At 30.4% G+C, this 26,871-nt stretch overlaps 3 protein-coding genes across 5 annotated transcripts; 2 read left to right on the forward strand and 1 right to left on the reverse strand.

Moving 5' to 3' along the window:
• The first annotated feature begins 1,683 nt into the window (after positions 1 to 1,683).
• LOC146530827 (organic solute transporter alpha-like protein) lies at positions 1,684 to 12,596 on the forward strand. Its single transcript, XM_085199727.1, has 7 exons — positions 1,684 to 1,958; positions 5,184 to 5,332; positions 8,504 to 8,652; positions 8,835 to 8,921; positions 10,402 to 10,498; positions 11,124 to 11,370; positions 11,903 to 12,596. Exons 1-7 carry the CDS (start codon positions 1,802 to 1,804, stop codon positions 12,076 to 12,078), a joined length of 1,062 nt encoding a protein of 353 aa, XP_085055853.1. The 5' UTR covers positions 1,684 to 1,801; the 3' UTR covers positions 12,079 to 12,596.
• Positions 12,597 to 13,031: 435 nt separating this feature from the next.
• Positions 13,032 to 17,592, reverse strand: LOC146530828 (uncharacterized). 2 transcript variants are annotated; one of them, XM_085199723.1, is made up of 6 exons: positions 16,766 to 17,592; positions 16,047 to 16,264; positions 15,779 to 15,923; positions 15,450 to 15,693; positions 15,084 to 15,274; positions 13,032 to 14,725 (listed from the first exon to the last, which is right to left on the reverse strand). In XM_085199723.1, exons 1-6 carry the CDS (start codon positions 17,405 to 17,407, stop codon positions 13,094 to 13,096), a joined length of 3,072 nt encoding a protein of 1,023 aa, XP_085055849.1. In that variant the 5' UTR covers positions 17,408 to 17,592; the 3' UTR covers positions 13,032 to 13,093. The 2 variants fall into 2 exon arrangements, with proteins under 2 accessions (XP_085055849.1, XP_085055848.1); XM_085199722.1 differs by having other exon boundaries at positions 15,084 to 15,277.
• Positions 17,593 to 18,511: 919 nt separating this feature from the next.
• LOC146530829 (uncharacterized) lies at positions 18,512 to 26,871 on the forward strand. 2 transcript variants are annotated; one of them, XM_085199173.1, is made up of 6 exons: positions 18,539 to 18,599; positions 18,747 to 18,889; positions 19,411 to 19,580; positions 20,309 to 20,483; positions 20,750 to 20,833; positions 20,924 to 26,871. In XM_085199173.1, the coding sequence occupies exons 2-6, from the start codon at positions 18,857 to 18,859 to the stop codon at positions 23,123 to 23,125; spliced, it is 2,664 nt and encodes an 887-aa protein (XP_085055299.1). In that variant the 5' UTR covers positions 18,539 to 18,599; positions 18,747 to 18,856; the 3' UTR covers positions 23,126 to 26,871. The 2 variants fall into 2 exon arrangements, with proteins under 2 accessions (XP_085055300.1, XP_085055299.1); XM_085199174.1 differs by lacking the exon at positions 18,747 to 18,889 and having other exon boundaries at positions 18,512 to 18,690.

Below are 26,871 nucleotides of genomic sequence, written 5' to 3' on the forward strand. Positions count from 1 at the left end.
CGCCACGAAGGCCTCTACTAATAGAGTATGCTTATTTCATTTAATGATAAATTAAATTTTTCACCTATTTTACGAACTTCGTTAATACTTTACTAATAGTGGAATAGTAAGAGAATTTATTGAAGATACTTCATTCTTTAATTGTTTTTTATAGCGAATTGAATGGGAAACGCTACGTTACTCACGGCGCTACGTTAATGTCAGCAGCATGCAAATGCAATTAGTTTTTGCAAATAGGTGGTTTCAATTAAATTAAATTTATTAATTTGTTTTTTAATTGAATATTAAAAAACAATTAAATACACTAAGCGAAAAAAAATATATTGTTATTGTTTGTTTGTAAAAAACTAAGCAAAATTATTTACATAAACAATAGAAAAAGTATAAACGGACAAGAGTTTTAACACCTACACATATATACTTAATTGAACAAAATTAAATATTTTGCATTTGAAAATATTCAACATTTTTCAAACATTTAAAATTCCGTGAGTGAATATTATGTGGAATTCGACTTCGGATTTCGGTTCTGGTTTTCGACAATATTAATAAATTTTACAATTTTATTACCATTTATATTAGCTGCGTAAATCACATGAGTTTATTGACTTACTTAATATTATATATCCTACTAATTCTCGTCCGCAAAGCTGCGTGGATTTTTTTTTCTTTTCTTTTATCTTCACGCTGTGATTTGTGTGGACTTTAAAATATATAAAATGGAAAATTTGGTTTCTCCTATTCCCGTAAGAATTTAAAGAAGTCCTTTCTCAGTACTTCCCTACACTCTCGTGCCTTCGTACATATGAAAAATTTCAACTTTGAAAGTATAATAGTTTTGTCTCTGTGATTTTAGTATTTATTAGGATGCTCTATGATGTTATTTATACATACTCGTATGATACGGAATCTGATGCACTTTTTTATGAAATTTATGTAAAATCTCCTTTAAAATGTATACACTATATTACTAGAGCTGAATTATAGAGTTGTATAATTACAAAATGTCGTCAGTTCTATCCATACCAGTGTTTTTCTTCCGTCATTGACCTCGTTGACTTTCTCTTCTGCACTAAAAGCCTTTATCCTTTAAAATATTTTTTGTTATGAAACGTTTTATGGAAGCTTCGAATAATTTTTACATTCTCAAAATTTTGTTTATTTTTTCGAAAACCACGTATTGTGATATTATAAACCAATTTAATATTTAGTAATCATAATTATAAGTACCTAAGCATTTTTTTTTAAAAGTCCTAAATTATCTTATATTATTTATAATCTTTTCCTTAATATAAGTTTATATATTACTCCTACTGTTACAAAATCTAGTGGTTATCAAAGCATTAAGTCGGTTGGTGGGTCCGTTACCTCATACAGAATGATGGTAGAAGTGTTGTGTCATATCGATGACTTTCTATGTAACTAGTTTAAATAATTGTCTTATGGTATCAGCTATACATGTATTATATAATAACTATAAAAAAATGGCGAAATTACTAATTTTTATTTTACAATCTAATATATATATTTCTTCAATTTATTAAAAAAATAACAAAATATATAAGCCATAATAAAATATACGATAATAGGTATATAGAGTTGCCTTACGGGATATTGTACAACACTACGGGTTGCGTAGATCGAAATGTCGAAAGAAAGTGAACGAAACGCTTCGACGGCAGTGTAGTACACACCGTCGCGTCGGTACAACCTGTATTTTTGAGTACACCTTATATATTCACGATTTACGTTAAAAATGAACTTTTTATTATTATAACTGAAGTTTAAATTATAAATTAAAATGGATTTGATGAGTGAAGCCAGTAATGGTGGTAGAGTATTAGCGGCACGTCACATAAGCGCTAACCCACCACTCCAAGAAGTAAACAATGCAATCAATACAACGCTATTGTGCCATACATATAGCCTTCAACCGGATTTCGCCACGTATTTTGCAGGTATTTCTTTTTAAAACAATTTGAATATTTAATTTTTGTGTAAATTAATTTAAATCGTTGCTACAATTTGTTCCGTTATTTTTTTTATGTGTCCACTTTATTGAATTTAAAAATAATAAAGATCTTTAGTATAAGAAAGTGAGAATTAACATTTTAATTTCCTAATTACAATTTTTCATACATAAAATAACGAATATTAAAATGTAAATATTAAAATTTATTTAGTATAAAAAGTTTAGAAATAAAATTATATTATTACTTTAAATATTTAAAGAATATAAGATTAGTGTCTACAATATATTTAACAAATATTTTAATGTCGCATTTGGACACATGTGTATGTGTAAATTAAGAAGACAGGTTTAATATTAGTGTAAGACATAAATAACACGAAACCTGTATTATAAATTAAATAGAATATGTAAAATATAATCGAGAACACACTACAATAGTCAAATATATAAGATAGAGCAACAATAATATTAGCGTCTAACTGTAATACACCCCATATAAAGTATATATATTTTTTTATATATATGAAAACACATAAATAATTTATTTCTTGCGAATTTTCCAGTTTTTTTATGTTCCTTTGCGGAAATTATCAAAAAAATTGCAATTAATTCTATAGGGTTAACAGCCTACGAATATCGATATAGGCAAAAAAAAACTTAACGATACTATAGTACGTTCCGGTGCGTCGTTTATAATTTCCGGAAAAGCAGTAAAGGTCAGCCTAAATGATATTTTTTCACGCAGACCGTTCATTAATGGAGTGACAGGAAGTGAGTTATAGCAAATATTCGCATACGAGTTAATGGATCACTGATATATGATATGAGGGTACTTTAATATTACATTACTAAAATTCTATGATTAAACTAATAAAGTAATAATATGAAATAACTAACTTTACTGGTAATAAAGTATTCGACAGAAAGTGGGGAACGAAGTTAGACTTTAAGACGTTAAGACTAACACTAGGTTCCCTCTGCTTACCCTGCTGGGTGCGGGATACAGCGTGAAGCAGATTTTTTTTACTGTTAATAAATTACAAAATATATGTTATATATTTTTTTTATCAGCTTCATGCTGTATGCAAGACAACAGGGTAGGCAGAGGGAACCTGGTGTTAAAACATTCCGTTCCCTACCTTCCTCTGAATTCTAGAGGCATTGCGTGTTGAATGGCGAAACTCAACGCCGAGCTTTGTATAAAATATACCTTTAAATAAATATTTCATTTCTTCAAGTGGGGATCGAACCCACAACTAGTCGCGAAACCCCTCCGATTAAACTAATCACGTAATAATGTAAAATAACTAAGATTACTGGTAATAAATTACTAAATATGTTATTTAAAAAAATATAATGAACGTACAAGTGTTACATTCTCGGCCCAGGCATTAATTACTTGTATTAATAGATATCGCCTTGAACCTGATTTAATTATCTTGGCAGCAATAGAAGCTGAGATAACTGAACACGATAATTTAATATTATATTCATAAGAAGATAAACATAGCAAGGTGATTCTTAAACTGAATTGCTTAAAAAAATCTGATTCTCGCTGTATCCTGCACGCAGCAGGGTAGGCAGAGTGAATCTATTATTAAGGCATTCCGTTCCCAACTTAAAATTAAACAAACTATATTAACAAAAGCGAATGATATATATTACTTGGACTGAAAAATCTCCATCAATAGCTACAAAAATATTCCAGCGCCACTCTTACCATTTAATACAATTTTTATAGAACGATTTATCTTTTGCCTTATTGACTTAACGTAAGTAATCGAATATCAAAAATTATGAAAAGAAGAAATTAAGCTCAAAAACTTATACCAAAAACTGGTACACATGTTATGAGTTATGATATTAGAAATCAGGTTTGCCTATTTCTAAAAACCTATAAATGCAATTGTTTTTCTTTAAAAAAAATCAAAAATTTTAATGCATTTATCAAGTAATACTTACGTAAGCTCATATTGACCAAACAGTTTCGTTATTATATCTTTGTTAAGCTCAGTAAATATATTCTTTTAAATTATTGTTAATATTTTTTATATCTACTGATGTTATCATAATCCGTAGCAATTTATTTAAATTTCAAAGCTTTGTATTCAGCATAATTTTAAAAAAATGAATTATTAAAAATAGATTTCTTTTTATTTCAATAATAGCATATTTTCATTAGCGTGTTATATTTTCAATTTCATTAAATGTAAAAAATTCCAATTTTTGTAGAAGCAGCTCATTTTTACTTACCTGTTAATTGTATTGTTTACTCAAACTGTTTTACATCAGATATTGGGAAAACACAAAAATTTAAATAGGCTTTTTCCTCTATATGACAAATTAAATATTTGTATTTATTATAAGCTATTTTTTTTTCTTCATATATTCAAATACTTCGAGGAGAATAAATAGAACCCAGATTTTTGTATATCCAGATTTATTTCATTGCTGAGCAAAGCTTTACTTATTCTATTTTCCTATTTATTTAATAATTACATAGGTATTTTTATAATAACAACCTTCGTGGAAGTAAAGTGTGAAACTAAAAAGTAATTAATATTATTTAAATTTTATAGATATAGTAGGGTATTCTTGTAAACCTAACTTCCCACCGAATTCTATAGGCATTGCGTGTTAAGTAACGGAACTTAACTCCGCACTGTGCCTCGTTACCAGAGCGAGGAAATAAATATATTATATACTAGTGGACCCGAACGCGGCCACGCCCGCTTGAACTATACGAATATTTATTAAATATATTTATGAAATTATTTACAGTCTTCAATAGAGATATGCGTTAAGCAAGCTCATTTTGGGTGACGACAACAACAAACTTTGCAAATCGTTGCTTAGCAACGCGACGGTTGTTGATAATATGGCGGAATAAATTGTATGTCAAATTAATAAGTATTTTAATATATAAGTATTTTAATAGGTATATATCGAAAATATTACAAATACGAGAAAAAAAAAGTATCCTATGTTCATCCCGAGACCCTCAAGTATCTCTATATGAGAATTTTATCACAATTAAATTAGCGGTTTGGGCCTGATTGCGTAAAAGACAGACAGACAGACAGACAGACAGAGTTACTTTCGAATTTATAATATATGGATGGATAATAATCTGATGAAGTCGATCAAACTCTACAAATTATAAAAAGAACTCTACAAATTATAATTAAATGTTCTTTATCTTTGTCCACAGTTCTCAAAAGTAACGCATGGGTAATTTGGTCATGCGGTCTCGTGGTGCTACTGACGTTATGTCTTCTCTATATAATCACGCTTCGGTCGGCTCTCCGATATTGGAAGGAGTCTGGCATCAGCATAGCGATAGTTCTAGCTGTATATCCTGTGAGTATAAAGGTCACCTTTTAATTTTTAGGTAATGTTTATATGTATTTACTATAAAAAAATCATCATCATCAATTCACGCTGTATCCCGCATGGGAGTGTCTCCACCCCCCATTTTCCGTCGAATGTTTCGAGGCATTGCGTGTTGAGTGGTGGAACCCAACATTGTACTTTTTGTCTTGGTGCTAGAGCGAAGAAATATAAATCTTAATAAATAATAATTAATTTCCTAGAGTGGGGATCGAACCCACCCTTTTGCCTTTGCGCCACGATGACCTAAGGATTTACTTACTTAGAAATGTTATAATAAAAGTAAATTAAACCTAGCATTAAAAACATCTATTTAGCAATACAAAATAGATAGAGTTAACTATTTCATACACAATTTTGGAACATTTTTTTATATTCTTGTACCTTTAATGATCGTAGAAGTTGTCGGCTTCCGTCAACAAAAAATAATAAGTTTTAAGTCTGTTCTAATCTGGTAATGACTATTTGTCACTAAATTGACAGCCTTTTTTATATGTTTTTGTACTTTTACTTCATTATTGTGCCTGGCACCAAGGTCGGGATCAAAGTAATTTAAATATCTTATAATTAAGTATTAATTAAGATTTAAGTTTTAATCAAGATTAAATAAGTCCATTTATAGTTTTCAGTTAGAGGCCATTAGTGGCGTAGGGGCATAAGTATTTTGACTGTAAATGAGTCGCGTTATTTAAATTTATATTGAAATTAATATTTTCATTTCTTCGCTTTGGTGTCGAGGCAAAGCGCGGCTTTAATCTCCGCCGCTCCACAGGTAATGCCTCCGGAATTCGGCGGAAAGTGGGTCACGGAGTGTTTTAACACTAGCTTCTCTCAGCTTATCCTGCTATGTGCATGATACAGCGTTGAGCTTATATAATTTACATAGTTTAAATTTTTTCTGCTTTATAATTTAAACGCTAATTTTAATTAAAAAAAAAACAAAAAAATCATGTCTGTTGTATGGGATTAATTTCCTTTAATTTCCTTTGAATATTTATTTTGTACGGTAATAGAAATACATCATCTGTCAAAACTGCAATTATCTTTAACAGCTTATGAAACAGACGGACAGACCGACAGACAGACAGCGGAGTTTTAATATAATAGGTTCCCATTTTACCCTTTGGATTCGAAACCCTAAAAACTTCTATTAATAAAAATAAAATAAATCAGGTTCACGCTGTATCCCGCACACAACAGGGTAGGCAGAGGGAACCTACTGTTGAGACATTCCCTTCCCCATTTTCCGCCGAATTCTAAAGGCTTTGCGCACCCTTAGAATTATCGATTAATGGCTATTAACAAATATTTAATATTAAATAGTTATTTATCGAATAATCCCTAGTACGAAAGTAAACATCCTTACTTTTATAGCTAGTTGCTTGAAGTGAAGGTGCCGGCGTTGCATAAACCGACATTAACGTTTCGTAAGATGACGGCTAAATGCGTATTTAATTATTTCTAGTCAGGAGGAAAAAATATATACACATGTATCATATGGAACAGCTTTTACATTACATAAGCTGAGTACATTGGCCATACATAAGCCTCCTTCTTTCTTTCTGTTTCCTATAATATCGTTAAATATTGAATACAAATAAAGTTGACAAACATGAATTTGTGGGTTTTAGTTTATAAGAAATGGTTATAAATCGGCGTTGAGTTCTGCCACTCAACAGTGCCTCCAGAATTCGGCAAAAAATGGACAACACTAGGTTCCCTCTGAAATTTCATAACTGTTGGTCCACGGGAAGTACCTATATAGATAGATTTTATAGATTTTAATTACGCAGCGAATTTCATACATAATGCAGTAATAGCGTTCGTATGTTTTTAATTGCGTTGACTTAGAAGCTTGATAAATTTATGCTATTTACAAACGGATATTAAAATTATCCTATAAGGGTTCTGTCTTTTCGTATTACGGTAAGAAAACCTAAAAATTTCAATATTTTTTCTAAATCAGAATTATAACCACATCTATACATGGCAGAATGTTACAGACCAATTCCTCGTCCAATTACACTTAATTTTCACCAATATTTTTCCTTATACATGGACAAAAATGAATCAAATATTTGCCATGTGATAACAAATAAAGCCTTGTGATAATAATTTGTTTATTTTAGAGGAAATGTTCTAACAAATGTGATATATTTACATTAATTAACAAGTCCATTTGAGTTAGTACTTATTTGTTAGGTTGTTAAAATAAGAGTATAAAATTCACGTGATAGAAAAAATAGAGAAGTGTGCACGCAATGTTTGTACTTGGGAGGAATATTTACATTAATAAATCTTTTTTATTACCACGGTTCTATAACGAAACGAGGTACTGGGTTACACGTAACACGCAATAAGATGAAAATGATTTAGCTTGCTTTATAAAATCAATTTGAATCACGCTGTATCCCGTGTAGGAGGCATGTGGATCCTAGTGTTAAGATACTCCGTTCCCCATTCTCCGCCGACTTCTAGAGGCATTGCGAGAGGCCGAACTGAACGTCGCGGTTTGCCTCAACACTAGAGCGAAGGAATAAAAATATACATTCAAATAAATATTTAATTTCCTCGAGTCGGAATCGAAGTCGCAACCATTCGCGTTTCTGGTCACACATTTGTGGTCCTGCTCCACGACTGACCTAGTACCTAAATAAAAAATTACAATCTTTATTCCAATTGTAAAAACTAAATATGAATTTAATAATATATAGCAAAATAAAAAAAAAACAGTATTCACATGGAGCAGTTTTCATTGACGTAATCGTGGTTGCTTTGAACAGGATCTCGGTCTTCTATCTTTATTAACGTCGATGGTAAAAAGAACTTGGTATACTCGGTCTCGAATAATGAATATAATAATAAATTAACGTTTGTCAAACGTGGGAAACTTGAAATTTTAAAATAAAACCAGTTGTACTTGACCAAATAATAAGGCCGTGTGAAAAATTGTGAAATAACAATAACTAACTGAATAGTCGCTTGTAAAAGTTAGTACTACAATAAACATATTTATTATTTAAAAAAAAAATGCTGTAAAACAATCGTTTTAATGAATTAACTGAAACTTTACTTTTTATTTCCTTACCCAAATGGTAGTTTTAATTTATGTAATGATAATAATTTTATTTTACTTTTCAGGTGGTAGCAGCGACGGCTTTACTCACTACAGTGTTACCACGAGTTCGAATCTTGTCTGAGGCCATTGCCCAGGAAGCTGTGATGGTCGCCATGTATCATTTATATTTTGTTATATTAGGGGAATGCGGTGGAAGTAATCAACTTATAAGGTAATCTATACGATTTTGTCTTTGATGATAAATATAGGTATTAATTATTTCTTTAATCTAAAATGATTTCTTGCAGGCTTTAATGAAAATTTTGTAGAAAGTTAAATTTTGGCTTTGTTAAATTAAATTAAATAATTTAAATTTTATTTGAGTTTATAATTTTAAGATTTCAATGATTTCAGACGATCCGAGGGCTCTCAGATGGAAACAAGAGTTTTGCCATGCTGCTGTTGGCCTTGCTGCATCCTGCCCAGACCTCAAGTCCAAAAGTAATTTTTAAATATTTATTTATACTTGCATAATACTCTTTATAAAGAACCATTTTAAATATATCTAACTCATTACGCTTATATATTTTATAATTTCATCTTAATTGAAATATTAACATATTAACTATAAGTATCGTTAAATGGTCCGAAAATGTAATTAAAAAAAATATGTATGTAAATACTTAAATACCTTAATTCATTTGCTATTCCGTGACGCCAAGGCTAATTTGAGTGTGTGGAATATGTAATTTCGTAATCAAGACCAATTTTTTTTGTTATTTAATATCAATAATGCAAATGGATTTAGGTGTTATTAAAAAGATTATAGGGCTATCTATAATCTATCTATTATCTGTCATCAATTGTAATTTTCGATAAGTATCTTTTAATTATAGGTAGAAAAGACCCTAATCAACTTTTTTGGATGCTTTTATCGATATTAAATAGCAAAGAGGCAAAAAAATATTTTATGCGAGTTTCTTTAAATTATTATTGTAACCAAAGTATCTAAGCCTCATAATAAATTAACATGATTCTGTTAAGGTGGCACTAGGTTTATATTTAGGTGATAAGATAATTGGAGTTTACAGATTTTATCTCTTTGACTTACAAAACCTATACTTATAATAAAATTGTAAGAGGATCGGTATCTGTACTTGGAAGATATTTAAAAAAAATGTTATTGGAAACCTTTATTAACGTAACCAAAAAAAATGATTTTTAAAATTTTTATCTGTTTGTCTGTGCGTTTGTTATCGCTAATCTCAGAATCGGCTTGCCCGATTTAGATGCGGTTTTCACTATTGGATTCTGGCAAGCTTCCGAAAACATTTATAAATGTTAATTTTTATGACAGTTGCAAAATAACCTTTTAATATAAAACTCAGGATATAAATTCGGATTCGGATATCTGACACATCAGTGTCAGTGACACTAGTTACTAAAGAAAAGTTAACTCTAAATTGATAATAATAGTATTAAGGTAATAGATATAATTAAATGACTTGCGTTTGTACTTGTTCCCAATAGAATATGTTTTTTTGCTTCGTTAGGTTTTTTCTATTATTTTCGTTATTCATCTACTATGAATGTTATAATTATATTTTCTTATTTTGTTTATAATAACTATTTCATGTGGGTATGATATTTTTATATGATAATGATGTAATATATGATATTTTTTGTAAAGTGTTCGACAATACGAGAATTATAAGTTCAAATTGAAAATATTCTTCGTGGGTTCGATTCCCATTCAGGGGAGTCAATAGTTTTAATTTTCCATTTTTAGATCGAGAACGAATCGTGATAAAGACTTACCGTATACCTAGTAAATAAATCCCTAGGACTGTGTGAATGGGAACAGAGAGTTCTTCACATGCGGATACAGCGTGAAGCGGAAAAAATATTTATATTATACTTTATATATTAAATGAATGTAGTATTTATATTTCTGTAATCATATATTTTCCATTCCTTACAGAAAAAGTTTAACTTGGTTGCGGTATCTGGTGCTACAAATGCCTATAATCCAAGCTATACTGTACCTCATAGCTCTCATACTCTGGGCAGAAGACATGGTACGTGTTACGATACATTGATACAATGATAAGATAACTTTATCGTTTCAGCAAATTAGTAAATGCCGTCTAATATTATGGACCATTTGTGTTACCATTATTGCTTGAAATGGTGACTCATCATATTTGAGCAGTGTAAATAACATAAGAGGAGCGGCTTTTTGCCCTATACAGGTGGAAGAGGCAGCGCTCCTTTTACTGAAACTGCATATAGGGTAAAATATTTCAAACCCAGAAATTAAAAAAATAATCAAGGTACTTCAACGGTTTGGACGTAGGATGTTTTTTTTCATTTCACGATTTTTATCCATACCTATATTTCGTGTCACGCACACATACGTATGCGACGTTGCCGCTTTGACAGGTAAGTGTGTGCGTGCCTATGTTATACTTTACAAATGGCGTTTCATTTTAAAATGATAATTTTATTATTTATTTTGTTTGAAAAAAAAAACTTTTTCATTTTTGAGAATTTTTTTTTTCCGAATTATATTAGGCTTTTATAGAGTGGTTAAAACTGTGGTTTCATTTAAAGTGGCGCTCACAATTCCATCCTGTATATTATTTTAATTCAAATCTTTTTTTTATTAAAATAAGCACAACTCTCTTTTTTCTCCTGTTGCAGATGTTATACATAAACAGCTTTACTTACATCCAGCCATTCATAGTGATATCTATTTTATCTGGCGTTTGGGGTATAATAATGTGTGTTCGCGCCGCTGAGGCTGCAGGCGCCAATCCGAAGCCTAGGTTCCTGGCTCTACAACTGGTCTTACTGATAGTGAAACTGCAATGTGGATTTGCCAAAATATTGCCTGAGATTGTTAATTTGCCTTGCATTTTGGCGTTGCATCCGTCGGTGTTTGTTCATAGTAAGTATGTTTTTCTCATATAGCAGGTTAAGCAGAAATAACTTAGAAGACACTCTGTGTGGAAAGCAGTGGTGCATATAGGCGTAGGAAGAGGGACAAGAGAGAGAGAGAGGAAGATAATTCAACCCACCCAGTGGTTATCGAGCGCACTACTATGAAGTTCACAGTCGGACCATGTCCAACTGCACTGTGTTTCCTATTATTTTTTCATATGTAAGAATTAGCATTTTCAATTCAAATCTCCACGAGGCCGTCGCGTCGTGGTGGCGCAGTGATACAGAGTGTGGACAGTAAGCACGATGGTAGGTGGTGGATTCACATTCGAGGAAATTAATCATTTAATATTTTCGTTTTCCCGTTCTGATAACTAGACTAGCTTTGAATTCATTCACTTCTGCAGTGCGTGGAGAACGTAGTGCCTTAAGTAGTTCACTCTGCTTCTACCTATGCTATAAAGTAGGGTAAATTCAGTCAAACTTACCACAGAAGAGCTTCTCTTCGAACTTTAATACCTATTTCAATATTTTCACAGTGATACAAAATATAATAACGATTTTGGAGATGCTGTTGCTATCGATATGGGCGTGGCGTTTGTACAGCCGACCGCCGGGGAAAGCGATTGACCGGGTCCAACATGTCGTCGTCGCTGTTCTAGACGACAGCCTTAGTTCAATTGATAAAAGCAAATCTATTAAGCGTGAAGATTAATTATAAGAAATATATTATAATAAAACAATTTTAATTATTTTTATTATGTGTATGTTTATACATTTTTATATCACGTGGATATGTTATGCGCGATAGACTAAGTATCATAGTTTAATTTCAGAAAAATACTTTAATTTCAAGTATGATGTAGCTAGAACGTCTATTTAACGGTATAGGCAATGAAATATACTTTTTCTTAGTCGCAATTTAAAAAATATATTCCATGAACACGTTCTCTTAAATTGAGAAAACGTATTTTTTAATATAAGTACAAAATGAAGAGTTAAATATTATATTTTAAATTAATGGACCAAAAAGTTTGGATAGAGGATGAAGGTACAGTACGGCCTAGGAGTCGTGTCTCTGAAGTAAGAATTTTTCTTACTTTTAATTATTTCCTTCCCAAGTGAACATTGCGCAAAAGGTGTGGAAATCTAACTTTAGGGTGGCCATGATTTGTTGACCGTACTGTATGTCACCTTAATAATGTAATTAAAGAACATTATTGTAAATCTGAAGTCTGTTTTTTCTTATTAATTATTTTAAAGACCAATTTATAGCACATATCAAATAGATTTACAATATAATTAATTTGACTGATTTTCATATGACTTTGAATAAGAATTGTTTATGGACATTTAGAAAAGTAATGTGCATATTTTTTGCTAATATTCTTTATTAAATTAATTTTATGTCTAACTCTACCGTCTTCTATGATGACATTTCTCAAATGAAAGCAACATTTTTAAAGTTAAAAGTAACCAATGTTTCTAATAAAATGTTATTAAAACCAAGTTTTACATACTGAATATGTCAAATAATGAGTTATTCTTATAGTGTAATTGTGTGATTGGATTTTTTAAATTTTATATTGTGTCTATGATTGTATCCATAAAATAAATAAATCATGTACCTGATTTAATTCTACTATGCGAAGTCAATAAAAAATTAAAACATATGAAATTATTTATTTCAAATTACCCACATGTACGAAAAGTAATAGAAAATTAATTAATTAATCATTTTGAACATCGTCCTCTTGTTGCGATATATCAGATGTGTCTTCAGAAGGTGTCCCAGAACGAGAATTTTCTGAACCATAAATATTATGAAGTTCCTCTAACTTATAGTGAATTTTAATTCCTTTAGATGCTGTTTTGTTTACTTTATTTACAAGGGACTTTGTTTGCTCTTCTAATCTCTTTAAGCGAATTTCACGTGCGGCAAATCTAGCTTCATGATCTATGTCTTGTGATGATGAAGGCTCTTCTAAATCTATCTGTCTTTGCTCAGCTTTTGCATCATCTTGTATCGTCTGTTGATTTCTATTCTGCTCTGTGGACTCATGTTTTAAGTGTAAAGTATCTAATTTTTCAATCATGTCATCTCCAAGCTGGAGAGTATTTGATATATTTGAAACCACAGATGAACAACCGCTTTCTAAAGTTTCTAATCTTTTATCTCTTAATTGGAGACGTTCATTTTGTTTTTTCACGTTTTTCAGGATTTCAGCAAAATCAACTTCTTTTTGTTCCACGTTGCTAGATATTACTTTTTCTTCGTTCATATGTGTTGCTGTTGCTTGTTCAATTTTTTTTTCTGTTAAATCAGTGCTGCTTGCTACATCACCGATACTTTTATTTTCACTTGACTGATTTTCTAAATTTCTTATCTCTGTACATAAAGAAGATGTAGCGACATTATTATCATAATTATCTTGAAAATTTTCTGTAATCGTTTGGTTAAGGCAACAATGAGTACTATTTTCTTTAGGTATTTGAGAATTTTTTAATATATCAATACTGCTACGTTCATGTTCTTCATCATTATTAACACTGTTGATTTCTTCTGTTGTAATATCTATATTTGTCACAGAATCAATATGTGATTCAAGGTAAAGATCATTGGATGTTTCTGGTGGATTATGTCTAGTAAGTTCAATATTTTCTGTCACTAATTGTTCATCTTTAATCATATCACCAACTTCATCTTCTGTTTCTTCATAACTTTCTATTTTGGGTAGTCTGTCACTACTGCTAGAATCTAAGATGCACTCAGCGCTATCTTGCGTATCTAAAGGAAGATCAGCTATATCCAACATGTCACTGGCAGGATCTTCTCTTTCTGCTAAATTAACATCTGTACTAGAATCTATATTAGTCTCAAACGATTTTTTTATCTTTTTCTTACATTTAATTTTAGGCTCAATATATTCACTTTCGTCATTTGATTCTGAATCTGAAGGCCTTTCATCACTGTAACCACTTTCAGCAGAATTATTTAAGGATGCTTCAGGTTTTAATTTTCTGTTTGAAAATTCAGTACGTAATTTACGCCAATCGTTTTCGGATTGAGTATTTTTCTCACGAGCTTGCTCCCATTTTTCTCGACAGTATTCAAGTTCTTCTTTGAGTTCGTTTAGAAGTTTTCTTTTTTGTTGCAATTCGTACTTAAGTATTTTTTCATGAGTGTGTAACTGATGATGGTGTCTTCGTAGTCTTCCAACAACATGCCATGTTTTACTTAATTCATTTGTGACGAGACAAAGTCTTTTTTCTTGTTCTTCAAGGCGAGATTCTAAGTGTGTGTTTAATTGTTTCATACGGTTCATTTCTTTAATCAAAGTTAGCTTTTCTAAAATTAAATCCTGAAAATAAATTAAACTACCTTAGGAAAAAAAGAATAAATATAATGTACAATTGTTTACTTCCACAAAAAATACACGTGATCCTGGACATGTGCCAACGCTCATAAGCGATAATAATCTATTTATATAACGAATGCAAATTGTTGATCATGAAAATATTTTTATTTTCTTCGTTATTCTGACTCACAATTTTGAGAAATTTATAAATGACTACGTTGCATTAAGTAAGCATGACATCATACAATTCCAATAATTTACTTAAAAATAGCAATGTGCTTATCTGAGAGTATTTAAATGTAGATATTAGCTAATGAATAATAGCGCCAGATATTTGTTTAATGTAATTATTTTTTCTTACCTTAAGTCTGATATATGTTTGACTAACACTTGGCACCAGTACTGGACCAGATTTCGTCTCTACTGACTTATAACAAGTAGTTACTTTTTTACATGCATCTGTTTCGGCTTCACTTTGATGACTTAGGAGTTCCATAAGCACTCGCCATACCTTCGGTAAATTTTGCACAATTTCCTCTGCTTTGGAAATATCTGCTAATTATATATTTATTTGTTAATTTTATGGTAATACTTGAATTTACATATTTTAAAGTTAAAAATATGAATAATGGATGAAATTGCATTACGCTGTATCTCTAGTGGGGTAATTAGAAAACGCTATATATAAAAACAAATATTTTTAAGATAGTTCAAGTAAAATCAATACCTGGTTTATTTGTATCATTATCTGTATTTGCTTCCTTGCTGTAGGTGCTATTACAGTTATTTTCATCGTTTTCATCGATTTGATTAACAATCTCCAATAATAATTTTGGCAGTTCAGTAGATACTTCAGGACAATCTTCTCTTCCAGCCATATGTGTTAATAATCCATGGTTTTCCTCTAATTGATGAACAAGCTTATCCAAATTTTGTTTATTTTGGTAGCCCATGAGTGCTTGTGAAAATAGCTACAAATAATAATTAAGTTAAAATGAAGATATTGCGATTTAAATATTATGAAAACTGGTCTAAAATTTTAAAATGTATAGTAACCTTATTTATTCCTAACATTTCAGCTTGAAGACGTCGAATTTCTTCTCGATTCGTAGATATGATATTGTTTTTATCTTCTACAGATTCTTCTAAAGTAACAAGTTTCGCTTCCAAGTCATCTACTTTTCTGGTTAGATCTTCAGATCTAAAAAAGATTTATATATTTTTCATTTTATTAAGAAAATTTTGATGTTACACACGTACTTAATTAAAAAACGAAAATTTTATATTTGAATTATTTATCCTACATTAATATTAATTATCTTACTTTTTTATTTCAGCCTCTAGAAGTAATTTGTGTTCATCAAGATCTCTTGCCAGTGCTTGTCTGGACACATCAGCTAATCTTGCTCGCTCCTCGTATAACCCTCGTAGTGTTCGAATATTTTGTAACTGGCGTTCATACTCTTGCCTTAGATCAGTGGAGAGCATTGTTGTTTCTCTATCCGCAAGAGACTGTTCGATTTCGCTTAATTTGTTTTTTAACTAAAATATAATTTTAATAGTTTTCTATATCGAATAAATACATAGGTATACACTTAACAAGAAATGATTTATTTCTATTTTAAAGAATTTTAATGGATATTATTAAAAGAATTCGCTAAAGTACTGTATAACTTTTACATATTTACTGTAACAACGGCCGCAGGAATAATGTTTATTATAATTATTAAGAAATAATTGAATAGGGTTCATTTATCATAACAATGCTGGAAATGTCTTGGCTTTCAGTCAAGATTATTTGCCAACAGGGAATACCGGTAGCATGCTGCGACGTATTATAGCGGTCCCTGACCGACGAAGGTACTTGGGATTACAGGTCGTTGCCTTAACAAATATACATAGTGTAATATGTGAAATTAAAGAATAGTTTTTTTTTTTAAATATTATTATTATTTATATGATAGAATTAATATTTTAGAAATGTAAAATAGATTTTATAAACTAAAAACATCGATTTGTTTTGTAAGTATTCCATGGTCTTACCTCATTTAATTGTTGTTCACGCAGCTTAATCATTGTCTTACTAACCGAAATTACTTCCTTAAGCGCGTTTACTTGTTTTATGGATTCAGTGTTTTGAGCACTTAGGTCCGCGATGTCAGTGTACGCTGTTTGCAATGCACTATTAGAACTCGCCAAATCACATCGGAGCTTTATATTACTTGATCTTAATTTTTCAATTTCCTCTCTCATGTGAGAAATAGAGTTGGCGATGTATGATTTTTCATTATTGGAGCGAAGATTTTCTGGCATGTCTATATTATTTTTGATCAATAACTCACGAAGAAGTTGATTGCTTTCGCAAAGTTCAACTTTAGTTTCAATTTCATTTTGCAAAGCATTTTCTAGTGCTTTTTTCTCAGCTCTATGTCTGCCCAAAATTTCTTTTCGTTGTTCACGTTTTATATCTAATTCTTTTCTAAATTCGTTCATTTCTTCTTCTTTAATCTTGGCACGTGTTTCTGAATCATCACTCAAGGTATCATGAAACTGTTCTTCAATGACAGTTGTATCGTTGTCGTGTAAACAACTGTAGCCTTCCATTGTTTCACTTTCACTAGCAGTGTTAATGTGTAAAGTAGAAGCTGTATCCTCTGCCGGAGCACCACTGAGGAAATTTCCCATTTTGGAAGACTTTTATAATTGAAAAACTAATTTTATACACGCATTGACCGATATAGTTTTAATAAGACAAAGGAGTGGCGAAGTCAGATCAGCATTAGTGTGAGGTTAGCGTTCTCAAAATAGAACCCTCGTCAGCTCCAGACGTGTGCTGACGTTCAAAGTATGCGCAGTAATACTGAGCAAAGTTTGTTTCAACTACGAATCTCTGTCAATTATTTATTTTTATCAAGCTATTTCAGTCGTGGGTATCTCTCGGAAAACGCGTTCGATGCAGATCATAAGGCGACCTTGTATTTAAAAATTGTGAAACATTTTCTAATGTTTTATTTTTCCATGATGAAAATGTTTTAATGAAAGCTAGGATATATGTAATTAATCATTTGTAAATATAAAATTACGACTATCCTAACTTACGACTACCATTAGGTATTGGAAGTACCTGCAAAAAATAATTATAGCTACGTACGTATATTGTACGTTAAGAGTTGCATGTCACGTTTCTATTCGTTTTCATTTATTCGTTCGCATTTATCTATTTATATTGTCGTAATTACTCAATAAAATTAGTATTTTGTTTATAGAAGAGATATAGAAGTAGATTTTTTTATTTCTATTTATAAGAACTCTTGGTTCGAATTGAAAAATGTTTTTTGTGTTCTATAGTATATTTATCGAGGAAGGCTATATTTTATTTTGTTCATACTACGTTAATCTACCTACCTCACGTATTAACGAAACGAATACTACCTGCCTATTTCACTGTACCTGCGGTAAGTTACCACGGACGTTTGGAATACGTTATACACAAAATTCAAATACCTATATTATATTTCAAAACGGGGACGAAGCCGCAGGTAAATGTTAGTTATTAATAAAATTATAGGCCAAAAAGGCTAGTATATTTTTTATATTATTTAAATAGGTGTTTTATAGAAGCTCGGTGTTTTAAATTTATACGTGTAAAAAGCAAATAAATATTACAAAAGAAAAAATGTAATAAAATTTTAGTAATATTAAATAAAATTTTAGTTATTTAAAATATTCTAATTACATTTATGCTCTATATTTTGATATGAAACAGATAAAATATGAAAATCTGATATTGGTTACGTCAATAACGTCAACTGCGTTTGTTACGAGGAAATCGCGTCGTGTTCCAAAAATTTTTGGGATTTCCAATTTTATATTTAATGTATTATTTATTAAAAAGAATATTTATGCTCTAGGATTTATTTGCACCATATTTATATGCAGATGGCAAAACCTTTTAATTCGCAGTTGATGTAAATATTTTCGTTTTGTGTTCCGATTGATTTTTATTTTTTTATTATTTAAACAGTGGCTTATTGATAATAATAGCTGTTAATCACTTTACGCGTGACGTGGCTGTTAACGTAAAATTGAACTAGTAATAATGTGAAATGTGAAATAGATTAAGTTAAATAAGTGATGGATGAAAGCATAAAGAACTCCCCTTGTAAGGTAAAACATTTGGCGATGTCTTAGTAGTCTAGTATAAAATGACTCTCGTGGCAGTTAAACGCATTTTTTTAGTATATTTTCCTCTAACAATTTCTTTTTATTCTCTTCCTACAAATTAAAATTGTATACATATATTTATCGATTATTATCAATAGATATAGATATCTTTTAAAATTATTGAATGTAAAACACTTAAACAGTTTTTGTTTTATTATCAAAACTAGCTATCTATTCATCAAGGGGATTCTTATTTGTAAGAAACCATATAACTATTAAACAAATATATTTTATTTATAAGAAAACAATGCTTTATTCAGAAAACAAACAAGTCATTTATATATTTTCATTGAAAAGTAGATTTTATTTTAAAGCTCAGAGATTATAGCAGTATGTAGATTTTGATAAGTAGTAACATAGCACTATGCTTGTGTCTTATTTTGTTTGCTCGACTAGTATTTTTATTTTTGTTTATTAATCTGTAGTAATTATAAGTTTATGTTATAATCTACCTACATTAATAGGAATGTAGTGATGGTGGAGCACAGTTGGGTAAGGAAGTGGAGCACTTGCGGGCTCACCTTGCCGAGCGTGATGCACATTTTGTAGCTCTTGAAACAGAATTTTTCAAGTGTTCCTCTAGGGCTAATGATTTAGAAGAACAAATCGGCACTTGGAGAGAGAAGTATGAAAGGTAGGTATCTTTTTAGTTTCACCGTGTTTCCCATGTATAGCAGGGAAGGTAGTAATCCCATTAAAAAAAACAATTTGCTTATGTTTCTATCAATAATTAAATGATTTCAATGGTGAAATTGTATCCTAAGTGTGAAATATGGTTAGAAAGTTGTTAAAACCTTTAAACATTACTTAAGATCAAGGTAATCTAGTAAATACAATTATGTATTAGACATTCTGGTATTATTAATTAAAATGTGCAATATTGTAATTGCTTGTGCTCTTATATTGTTAACATATAACTTACATCTTGCAATGTCTTGAAAATTGGACAAGTTTTGGGAAACAGTGTTTTAACACTAGGCAACATCTGCATACCCGGCTATATGTGGGAGGCTAAAAAAAATTAAAATTGTTTAGGTATCTTTCAAAATTGGCTAAAGATGAAACATATAAATATTATTAATTTTTTTTACATATTTCAAATTGTATTAAGACCATCTTTACATAAAAGTCTGAAAGTAAATACAGGTTGTGGTTCAATTGTCAATGCAAAGAATGTATTATTTTAATTTCTTAGCTCTGTTAAGACAAAGTGTGGCATTGAGTCCCATGGTGCTACATGGAGAATAAAGTTTAAAGATAAGTTATTTCATAAATTTATTTAATGTATATTTAATGCCATTAAAACAAGAGAAAGAAGGAAGAAAAGATAAAAAAATCACGAATGAAATTATCTAATTTCAGGTTGTATGATTCACACAAGAGGGTACAAAAATTAAATCAAGTTCTTGAGGAAAAGTTACTGCAAATGGTGGACAAAATGAAAAGTGAGAAGAGTCAATTAACCAAAGACATTGCAACTTTATCTGTGCGATTGGCTGAATCTAAGCACAACTATAGCATGCTACAAAAGGAAAATGTAAGATTTGGTCTCTATTATTTTAATTTATTATAATAATTTAACATATAATCTTTATGAAAATGATTCACATTTTCATTTCCTTTCTTTGGTATTAAGAAATAAGGTGGCATTGATAAAAATAAAATTTAAAAATTTTATTTTTAAAACAACTCCCAACTACGTCGATCAAATTGCTGTCTGTATAATGCACTGTATAATAGTCACCTAGTGTGTCTTTTAGTTATGCAATTTTCAAACTTTATATACATTTTTTTTTATTTTAGGAAAGATATAAAAACGATATGAATTTGGCAATCCAACTACTCCAATGCAAACCAGACAATTTTGTTTCTCAAAAGTTAGACAATGTAAGTGAAAATAAACTACTACTATAATACTCTTGTAGTAAATTTATTAAGATAGCTACTAAACTATGAGAATCTTTTTTCCATTTACAGCTTCCTGTAGACACACAAGCAAGAGTGTCCCAATATGTTATGTCGAAAACACCTAAGGTGGGCAGTTCTAATCACTCGAAAAATGGCAATGATATTGATACTTTTGACGCAAGTGAATACGAATTCAATATATCCGCGTCGCTAATGTCCAAAATACTTGAAGATAGCATCCAAGACTCTGTTACTAAACATTGTGACACTTGTACCTGCTCAAAGTCCCAAAGTAAACCGTTTTGCTACAATGAAAGCTATTACACGACCGCCACCCAAACAATTCTTAGTGGAGACTTTAAAAATTCACTTTGCGCCAACTGTAATGCTGAAATCAAATCTTTGAACTCGGGACTTAGTATTCGGAGCATTTCTCCCACTGGTGTTTCGTTAGTAAACGATAAAAATAACTTATACATACTGCCTCAACCTGAGCCTAAAGACAATATTGATATATTAGATATGAATAAACCAAATAATGTTATAAATGATATGATAAAATCTGAAGACAAAGCCAAATTAGAATCTCAAAATACTAAAGAAGATGATTTCACTGTTAGAAGCAATAGCGTGAATTTGGAGCCGGTACATCATAAACTCTGTGATCGCACAAAAACATCAATATCTAGTAAAAAAAGCAGTATTCATAGCGCGTGTCATGAAGATTTGCTCAAAGATGTAGATAAAAATAAACCATTGATTCCCACTTCGACAGATAGTGTTTCAATTAGAAAGAATTCTCATAGTTCAATGGGTGGTGTTAGTCGAACATCGTCTATAGCCAAATCGACAGTGAGCACCCATAAATCTAACACTCAAGTGGGTCCCGGACCTAGATTTTGTCATCTACGAATGCAAGCAGGTTCCAAAAACATCTTATTAGATAACGCGGAACCGGATGTGCCACCCGTTTTGTACAGAAGACAGAGTAAATGCAATGAAAATTCTATATTTAAAGACCTCAACGATGACAATTTCATAGATTTAGAAAAGAATGATGATGATATCAAAACTGATATCAAAGATACCATTGTAGTAGAGAGCACTCTGATAGACGTCCACGTTGACAATAATAATAAAGAAGCTAGTCCTACTGTTAAAAACAGTTTGATCAATCCTATTCTTTTAAACGTCTCGTCGTCACCGCTACGACCTCTCAAAACGCATAACTTTTCCAATAATTCCGAAAACAACAACAATAATTCTCTGATAGGAAGTCAGAAAAATGCATCAGAGATTGACAATTTGCTTAATGATTTCAATACAGACGTTGAAAATGTAGCAGACATTACTAACATAGAATCTGTAAAGAAAGAAGACTTGCCTTCGTCAAATAATCATGATATAAAAATATTTAATTTTGACCGATATGAGCAAAGTAAGGTGACTCAGTTCGCTCGACCACTCAAGAAAATTGACATGTCCCATTTTCATTCATTAGAAAATACGAAAATTTCCAAAGATTTTCCACCGACGGGAGATTTAGATAAAAAAACGGACACTTCAAAGCCATCCTTGCCAAATATTGTTAACGTTTATCCAAACTTGACACAAACACATTTGAAAGTCAATGAGAATAAAAAGGTTTTTACGAACGAGCAGAGTACGAGCTCACTTTCAAGCGACGATAGTGCGGCGATGTTACAAAAACAGCAACTGCTGAGGGTCGCCGAATGGGTCGAAAAGAACTTAGAACAGCAAAACAATCTAAACGACCCTTTAGAAGATGAATGCAACTTCACAAATCGAGCTTCCAGAAGGGATAGCAAAATAAATAGACTAACAGAAACTCTGAATGAGTTAGCATTAAACATGCCGCATCCGGTCACCAAGTATTCCAAATACACGAGAGAGCCAAGAAATAACTGGCCCCATAACAGCGTCAATCAAATTCACGATAAATTGAAACCGAGCGGTTCAAATGTTAAAATCGTTAACAATATCGTAAAAGAGACGATTTTTCCCGTTGAATGCGGAGACGAAACTGTCACTGAGGTCAATGATAATACTAAAAATTACGCTAACATTGATGTTGGTAAAGAATTAAGGGACGCGTTGAAAACTAAAGGTGAAAAGGAAATATCGCCTGAAGATTTGGCCAGAATGGAGTATAATGTTAAGACGTTTTTACTTAGTGGACCTTATTGGACGAACCCGGCGCGTGTAGATAGAAGTCGACGTACAAGTAGCAAAACTGAGACTGATGTTTAAATTGCAATTTAATTTACAATTCTATTCGTATACAGACTTGTAAAATCGATCACGATGCGATTCAAGTGGCTTTTTATAAGATTCCTTAATATAAATAAAAAATATTTCAAAATCTACGATTTTCATAGGTCATTTGGCTCCATTTTGTATGAAATTTATTTAAGGTTACCGTTAGGAGAATTATGAAATTTTGCAAGAAGTATCTGTAAAGAGTAACAATACAAATTTAGATATCACATACAAAATAACCACTACATCAAACTTATATTTTTAGTTTATTTCCTATAAAATGAATGCATATTTTGGCAAATTTAAGTATATCAACTTTTATATATTGTACTTCCCGCTCTGTTATAATCTTGAAATTAGTACGGAACTCTTGAGGGGCGAGTCCGACTCGCACTTTACCGATTTTTTTTAGTTATGATGATAATTTTCACCTTTTTTTAAATAACCGTGTCGTGGTCGATTTTATGAATAGCTTAGCTTAGTTCTGTCATTCCTTATGTGTTGTGTAATATGTCAGCCGATCTCGTTTACGTGTAGCCAGTTTGATATAATTATTCAATGGAACAAATAAAAAAAATCCAACGATTTATAACGCTTTTGAGTAATTTTTAGAGAGAAACTTTTGAAAATATTTTGATAATTTAACATAATTCAAACGTAACGCTTAATTAAATTGGCACAAATTATGTTTAAGACAATATGGGTAAATATTCTTAGATTTATTTGTGTTTCATTTATTTAACCTTATGTATTGAGTATATTCAATAAAAAACAGTCTATGTTACATTTCCAAATCATAAAAAAAAAAAATATGGCGCATGTTAATTATTTCTAAATATTTATACTATTGATCGTTTTTTAACAAGCGTTATGCTTCGTTGGTGTTATGTGTATGGTTCTAGTCTTTAATGGTGTATGTGACATTCATGGATATCGCTTTTTGACTGTTAATGTTTAAAATAGTACCAAATTTTTTAATTACAAACAATTTTTTTAAAAAAATTGTAGTCCATTTTAAATATTTAATAGTGATGTAACGAATCTTATTTCTGTACTAATGTTATAAAGATCCCGTTTGTTTGTTTGATCACATTAAACTCAGTGACTGCAGGTTCGATTCGAGAAATTATTTTTGTAGTGGAAAGTTCAAAACAATTCAAAGATAACATTATGTGAATAAAATGAAAATCCAATCAATTCCATATTTTTTAATCGTTTATATACATCAAGTATTATATTATCGAATATACATCAAGTTTGTATTGTATAATAATTATATCCCAATAAACATGTTTAAGTATGACATTCGTTACATCACTAATATTTAATATATTTAATTTTCGTTTATATTATATCACATAGTCATTGATTTTGTGCACATATAAATTACTGTAAAATATAGTTTTTTTTCTTCAATTAAAATAAAAAAGTAATTTACTACAATTTTCTCAAATTATAAAACGATCAGATACTGTTCCTACATAATCGATGGCTTGCCTTAAGAACCAAAGTTTTACAGGGCCAAAATTAATATTATTTTTCAAATTTCGCCAAAGCAGATAATAAATAATATATTTTAAATAACAATTATTCATATCGCTTTCTATGTATATTGCATTAGTCTTGTGTATAAAAAAAACATTTATTAAAAAAATATCACAAAATTCCAAGTTCATAAAGGCTGCCATTTAAAATGAAGACGTATGTATAAGACTCACAAATAAGTATTACTTCGGACAATTTGCTTAGAAGTTTCTATATATGTGATATATATATAAATAATAAATAAATTCACGTATGTACAAATTTATCTAGCACTGATGTACTTGATGTTAAGGATATCTAACGGCGTTCGGTATTTTTTATGAAATCTCGTGGGATCTGGTTTTGCTTCTATATTCTATTCTATAAAATAGCAATATTTGGATAATTAATCTTAATTTTACAGTATATTTCTTATATTCATACAAAATTTACATTAAATTTACATTTTTCTTCAAAACGATTCATATTATATTATATAGAGTTAATTTTTTTCATAAATGCAAATGTTTGTTATAGCATGTAGGTAAAATAGTACAATTTAATATATATTTTTTAATCAATTCAAATATACCGCATATGAGGGTAGTCAAAAAAACGAGCTTTTTAATAAGTTAATAATTAATTATTTATTAGTTAGCTTAATATGTATGTATCTACAGATAGAATAATTTTTCGATACATTACTTCCCCCACATACTTACTGACTTAATATTGTATTGTTAATATCGCGTTAAACATTCCAAATACATTATTACTATAAATTATAATATTTTTAATTATTTGACTTATAAAAAGACAATTAAAATTATATTCCATTTGCAATATTATTAAATTTAATCAGATCCTGCGATGTTATTTTGATATACAAGAAATAAAAAAAAACAACGGTTGAAGCATTGATTGATAGATTGATGGAAATCCTCTTACAGTGTTCTCATCAATTATACTACGATTCCGTCGATTGTTAATATGTTGAAAATGTAGCGTTAGATAGACACCAAATTGCTAGGCTTCGCTTTCACATACGAATGGCTGATTCAATATTTTTATTATAGCATTGCTCGTTGTTTTGTTGGTAATAAGGGGTTAACTCACATATTACAATTGAATAAATTTAAAAAATACAGTAACAATTGAATTGGTTCATAAGTTATAAATGATTTGTAAGAGGCGCAGGTTTGAAATTTTGTGCTTATTATCTGGAAATTTTTAATATGGGGGTTGACTCCCTTCACCGCCAAAACAACGACGTGTGTTCTCCAATTCAAATCGAATGGAGAAGTATATTTTTGAAATAGTTAGCAAATAAATAATAGTTTGTATTCGATTGATATATGTCACTGTGTGTTACGCCTAAACAAAGCACAATAATGAGGGTTCTTTAATATGTCGTGTTTGATTGTTTTAATATATTTTACGATATAGTATTGTCTTTTTTGTATGTGTATTTGTGGATAGATGTTTTATCATTCCGTTGTCTTTTCAGTCTATTTTAATTAATTTGTTTACACTTTTGGGTATTGTATTAAATCAGTTTCATGCTACAGCGGGATACATCCCGCACACGGCAGAATAGGCAGAGGGATCCTAGTGTTAAGACACTACGTTTCCTACTTTCCGCCGAATTCTCCAAAGCATTATGTGTGGAGTGCCGGAACGCTACACTACGCTTTGCCTCTGCATCAGAGGGGAGAAATTAAAATATTAAATATTTAATTTCCCCGAGCGGGAGTCGAACCCACAATCAGTAGCTTTTACAGTCACACACTTGTGCATATTGTATTTATTTTGTGTTTTTTGGCATGATTTACTCATTAAATATCTGGCATCAATATATTTTATTCGTTTTTTTTTGATTGTTAAAATAGACTGAAATATAATTTTGTATTAACTTATAGCATCTGTGTCTAAATGTCTTAGGCTGCACACTTGTTTGTGTAAATGTTGTTTATGTCTGGAATTTTTATGAATTTATTTCTTGATTATTGTAAATTGTTAAATATTAAGAGTTTCTTTTGGACGGTGTGTGTCTTAAAATTTCTTATAAATCGGTTGTTATTTTTGTGTTTGTATACACAGTTTTAATTATATAGATCTGCTTGCTGATTCACATGACAATGCTAAGGCTGGCCCTTGTAAAGCTTCAGCAACGTATTGTAAACGTGATTATTTATTAAATACATTTAAAAATA

Source organism: Heliconius melpomene, chromosome 16, assembly GCF_056956725.1.
Source record: "Heliconius melpomene rosina isolate 202511_hmr_F chromosome 16, ASM5695672v1, whole genome shotgun sequence".
NCBI lineage: Eukaryota > Metazoa > Arthropoda > Insecta > Lepidoptera > Nymphalidae > Heliconius > Heliconius melpomene.